Source organism: Sinocyclocheilus anshuiensis, unplaced genomic scaffold (assembly GCF_001515605.1).
Source record: "Sinocyclocheilus anshuiensis isolate Anshui unplaced genomic scaffold, SAMN03320099.WGS_v1.1 scaffold80, whole genome shotgun sequence".
Lineage (NCBI taxonomy): Eukaryota > Metazoa > Chordata > Actinopteri > Cypriniformes > Cyprinidae > Sinocyclocheilus > Sinocyclocheilus anshuiensis.
Genome location: NW_015554102.1, coordinates 786,222 through 791,288, shown reverse-complemented (window position 1 = coordinate 791,288; position 5,067 = coordinate 786,222). Strand labels below are relative to the sequence as shown.

Below are 5,067 nucleotides of genomic sequence, written 5' to 3'. Positions count from 1 at the left end.
CCCATTTGTCTCCGCGGATGGAAGATCCGCCGACTGTGAAGCGTGCCGGCCGTGCCGTTGTCATGTCCGCCAGCTGCGGCTCACCTCAGCCCGCTGGCCGTGCCAAAGACTAGCCTACCGGCCGCCCAGATGTTAAGCTTGCCAGCCGCGCCAAGTCAAGTTCGCCGGCCCCGCATATGGCAAGCCCACCGGACATTAATGTGGCAAGCCCGCTGGCGGTTCCTATGTTAAGCCCGCCAGCCGGGGCTATCTCCAGCCCGTTGGCCACGCATATGGCAAGCCTACTGGACATTAATGTGGCAAGCCCGTCAGATGTTCAACACTCCAGTTCGCCGACCACGCCTCCCCCCAAGCACACCTCCACCTCTCAACCACGGCAGTTTTGCGCCCACACACGAGGCTGCAGATTCAAACTGGGGGCGATGGCTTGAATAACGCAGACTGACTTTTTTTTTTTTTCAAAGCGTATTTGTGTGTGCTTTGTGTGCAGGATCCTGGGAGAGAAGAGAACCAGTTCCTGCAGCAGCAGCTGAAGGAGAAAGACGAGCTCATTGTACAACTTCAGGCTGAGTTGGTGAGAAAACTCGACGAGTTCAATGTAGCATTTCATAACCGCAAGTTTCATAACCACCTTCAGAAACCCTTACGATCGCAAAAACAGGTTCCTTTGCTCCTTTGTCATTGAGATACCCTAATTTCATGCATTTATTTGACAGTTCAAGTTAACATCCTGTTGGTTTCATGTCCTTTCCCTCTCCTAAGGCTCGCGTTAGGAAGTTATGGAGATGCCGCTCGGCAGTTTCCTTTGAACTGGGACGATATTTGATAGACTCACTTAACGTGCAGTAAACAGCTCTCGTCGTGTGCTTTACATGCACTGTGAGACACATAATGTTCCCAGTCCCGGCAGCTAGGGCAGAGACGAGTGAAGGAGAAATATGACAGGTCCATCTCAGATTTATAGAGTTGTGGTCTTGAAAAGAGGGATGGGATGAGATGGCGTGATAGGCACGGAGGAGGGGGTAGGACAAATAAAAACAATAGAGGGCAGTAAAGAGGCTGTAAAAGCAAAAAGACAAACAAAGCACATGATGTTTCATACAATTCATGACTGATTTTTATGTCTAGCATTTAGAGTCTTATGATTGGACGAGAGGAATGATTGGTTAAGATTCACCCAAAAATGAAAAGTGTGTAATTTTACTTACCTATAAGAGATTTTAAATGTCTCCCTGGTTGCTTTTTTCAATTTTTTACACTGAATGGTCACTGATTCTTTTTAAAAGGTGGCAAAAGCATCATAAGTATCATAATACTCATATGAGTCTTATAACGTTCATAAGAGTCATATGCTATATTCCATGTTCCAAAGGCCTCACTTTTGATGACTCCCATTTGTAGTCCATGCATCTCAAAAAAGTAAAACTTGGTAAATCGCCAACTCACATTGAAAATGAATGACTCCTGGAAGCTTTGGTGCTGCAAATCTTTAACATATATGACCCTGGACCACAAAACCAGTCATAAGTCGCACAGATATATTTGTAGCAATAGCCAAAAACACATTGTGTTTAGCCAATATATGAATATACATCATTATATGGCTATATGATGATTACATCAAACATCATTGTATATGACCGCAAGATGTTGAGATTGACAAGTCAGAATCAAATATTCCAGAAAACTGTTTTATGTCATAAAACTTGTGTTAATGCTATGCCACCCTTTTCTGATACATATGTCTTTTTAACAGGAATCCACCCGCACTGCTCTGAAATCTCTTTGCCAAAAAGCTGACAAAAGCACTCAGACAGATTTCTTACTCTCAGAGGTGAGTAGCCATTAAAGCACCATACGAAGGCTCCTGACAACGCTGCTAATGTTCTGAGGTCATTGAGCTATGTCTGTTTTTTTTAATTGAATACAGGTCCCCACATCTGTCTTTTTTATTTCACTGACTTTTAATGGTAAAGGGCACTGTTTTGATTTGTAATATGCATTGCTAAGAACTTCATTTGGACAACTTTAAAGGCAATTTTTTTCAATATATATATATATATTTTTTTTTTTGCACCCTCTGATTCCAGATTTTCAATTAATTGTATATCAGCCAAATATCCTAACAAACCATACATCAATGGAAAGCTTATTTATTCAGCTTTTCAGATGTTGTATAAATCTCAATTTCAAAAATTTTACCTTTATGACTGGTTTTGTGGTCCAGGGTCACATATAGTGTCTTCTGATTGGACAAAAAGAAAGAGTGGCTAAGATTCCCCCCAAAATGTAAACTGTTATTTACTTATCCATATTAGATTATCAGTGTCGTCTTTTTCATGTATTTACACTAAATTGTGACTGATGCTTTCAAACTTCAAAAAGGTGGCAAAAGCATCTTAAAAGTATGATAACAGAATTTTGTACAACATATGCTGTATACTGTGTCCCAAAGCCCTGACCGCAGTTTTAATGACTCGCATTTGTAGTCACCGCATTGCAAAAAAGTCGAGCTCTGCAAACTCTCATTGAAAACTAATGACTTCAGGATGCTTTGGTGCTGCAAATTTTTAACACTTAGTGTCTTCTGATTGGACAAGAGGAATTAGTGGGTAAGATTCACCCAAAAATGCACTTTACAGTATGAGATTTTGAATGTCGTCCTGCTTGCTCTTTTTCGTGTATTTACATGCTTTTTAAACATTTTTGAAAGCACCACTCACCATTCAAAGTATCATAACAGCATATTCCATGTCCCAAAGTCTTACCTAAAACCTGTCAATGCTTACGATGACTCCCATTTGTAGTCAACATTCAAGCTCTAGAAATCGCCAACTCTCAATGAAAACTAATGACTTCAGAATGCTTTGGTGCAGCATGAGATTGTGTGAATGAATGTGCTTTTATTCTTCAGCAGCAGCACTGCATTACTAGTTTAAACGTTCTCCATACTTGCTGATCGCTGTCTATGTATTCAATGAAAAGATTGCAAGTTTGACTTTCGCTCAGTCTGTAGAGGTTTGAATTGATGTTGTCCTTATCGGTCTTCTCTTCGAGAACTGAATTCAGAAATGTGCTCCCAATAGTGTTAAGCACGTCTCTGAAGGTCTTTTTCTCTGAGAAAACAGTCTGTTGGTAAATACCACAGTGCTCACTGCAGTTTCTCTGTTCCATAAGATCCCAATGACTCAAACTCTATGTGATGTGGGTTTCGACCTGAGAACTGCAGTGATTGTTTTATCTCCAGTAAAGCATGCATACTGAACACATGTAAACACGAATGCATAATGTGGCATCCTGCTGACGACATTGGAATCAACAGAAGAGTCGGTCATTGACATCATCGCTTTGGAGATTCTTTCGCCCAGAGACCTCTGCTCTATTTTTAGTGGGAAAAGAACCTGCGGCCACAATGGCTTAATAAATCATGGCAAAAGCTCGTAAAATAATACTCACTGGTGAAACTGGCAGCCTGCTGGCTAGGCTCGTCTTTGTCAATTTTTACTGTCTTTATTGAATGTCATTAATGAAGTATGGCTGCCCTAAATTTTGCTGCACCATATTTCTTGTTTTATTAGTCTGCCATTCTGCTGCTTTTGAGAGGGGTATTAAGGCTGCTTGATATTCCAAGTCAAGACTCAACATTTTTTCTGATCATATAGCCGATATGAATGTACAATCAGAGGGTCATTATCAAGACCCTATATATGTGTGTGTTTCATCCACATGTACAGTTTTATGGAGGACTAGGAGCGCCATTTAAAAATAAAATCAATAAATGTTTGCTTTTCAAATTGACTGATAAACACATCTTATTAGAATGTAATAATTATTTATTATAAATATTTATTATTTTTAGTTGGGCCTTATTTAAGTCATGTTTAGAAATAAATGATCAGTGTATTCTCTTGTTACAGTTTTAAATGTTGTTTGAAAATTTTGTTCTCATTTTTATTTTTAAGTGGCACTTGTAGTCCATACAGTTTAGCCAGTATATGAATATACATCATTATATGGCTATATGATGATTACATCAAACATCATTGTATATGACCGCAAGATGTTGAGATTGACAAGTCAGAATCAAATATTCCAGAAAACTGTTTTATGTCATAAAACTTGTGTTAATGCTATGCCACCCTTTTCTGATACATATGTCTTTTTAACAGGAATCCACCCGCACTGCTCTGAAATCTCTTTGCCAAAAAGCTGACAAAAGCACTCAGACAGATTTCTTACTCTCAGAGGTGAGTAGCCATTAAAGCACCATACGAAGGCTCCTGACAACGCTGCTAATGTTCTGAGGTCATTGAGCTGTGTCTGTTTTTTTTAATTGAATACAGGTCCCCACATCTGTCTTTTTTATTTCACTGACTTTTAATGGTAAAGGGCACTGAAAGTTGATTTTCAATTTGAGAAGGAATCTATATAGCAAAATTGTGGTTTCTGATTTCAACAAACACTTTTGCTAACCCTTTTGTCCGCTGCCCTCTCGATAGTTTGACTGCCCTCCTTTCCTCGCACCCGTTCAATCAATAATTCCCATCCTCCTTTTTATTTGTTTTATTATGAATTTTGGTCGAAAGCTAGGTGCTTTCTCGTTCCCACAGGCGGCTTTTTAATGGCTCACACACAACAAATGATGATGTTATATTGCAGTGAGTCAGCAAACGGTGTTCATGTGCTTCAGACTTTAAATGACTCATTAACAGAGATTAATGCAACAGATATTAAAGCATCAGAGACAAATCCAGCCTTTAAATCGTCTTCTCTCTTTCTTTTGCAACACTTACTCAAATGAAGACCAAATTATGTTTGATAGTTTGATTAAAAGCTATTTGCACATTTTTGAGAGATGTCCTTCTAGTTATAAATCTGTTTGTGGATTTTCAGCATTTGTGATGGGCATATTATCTCTCACTGATGGTTAAGAAGAATGATTGAGATTTTCTTTACAGATTTCTGTCATATATCCCATGCCCTCGCAGTGCCCGCATCAGTGTGCCTTTAGTCCCTTTACACTGAAATAGCTTTCAGTTGGACTCCCGTGGAGACATGGTCCATTTT

At 39.4% G+C, this 5,067-nt stretch overlaps 1 protein-coding gene across 2 annotated transcripts in view; it reads left to right on the top strand.

The window, feature by feature from the left end:
- The window catches only part of LOC107669653 (serine-rich coiled-coil domain-containing protein 1-like), a 43,093-nt gene extending 41,229 nt beyond the window's left edge, over positions 1-1,864 (top strand). For both annotated transcript variants that reach the window (XM_016461980.1, XM_016461979.1), the window contains 2 exons: positions 491-574; positions 1,757-1,864. In XM_016461980.1, coding sequence (XP_016317466.1) covers positions 491-574; positions 1,757-1,849 — 177 coding nt within the window. In that variant the 3' untranslated portion in view covers positions 1,850-1,864. The remainder of the gene's footprint in view (positions 1-490; positions 575-1,756) is intronic.
- The last annotated feature ends 3,203 nt before the right edge of the window (positions 1,865-5,067 follow it).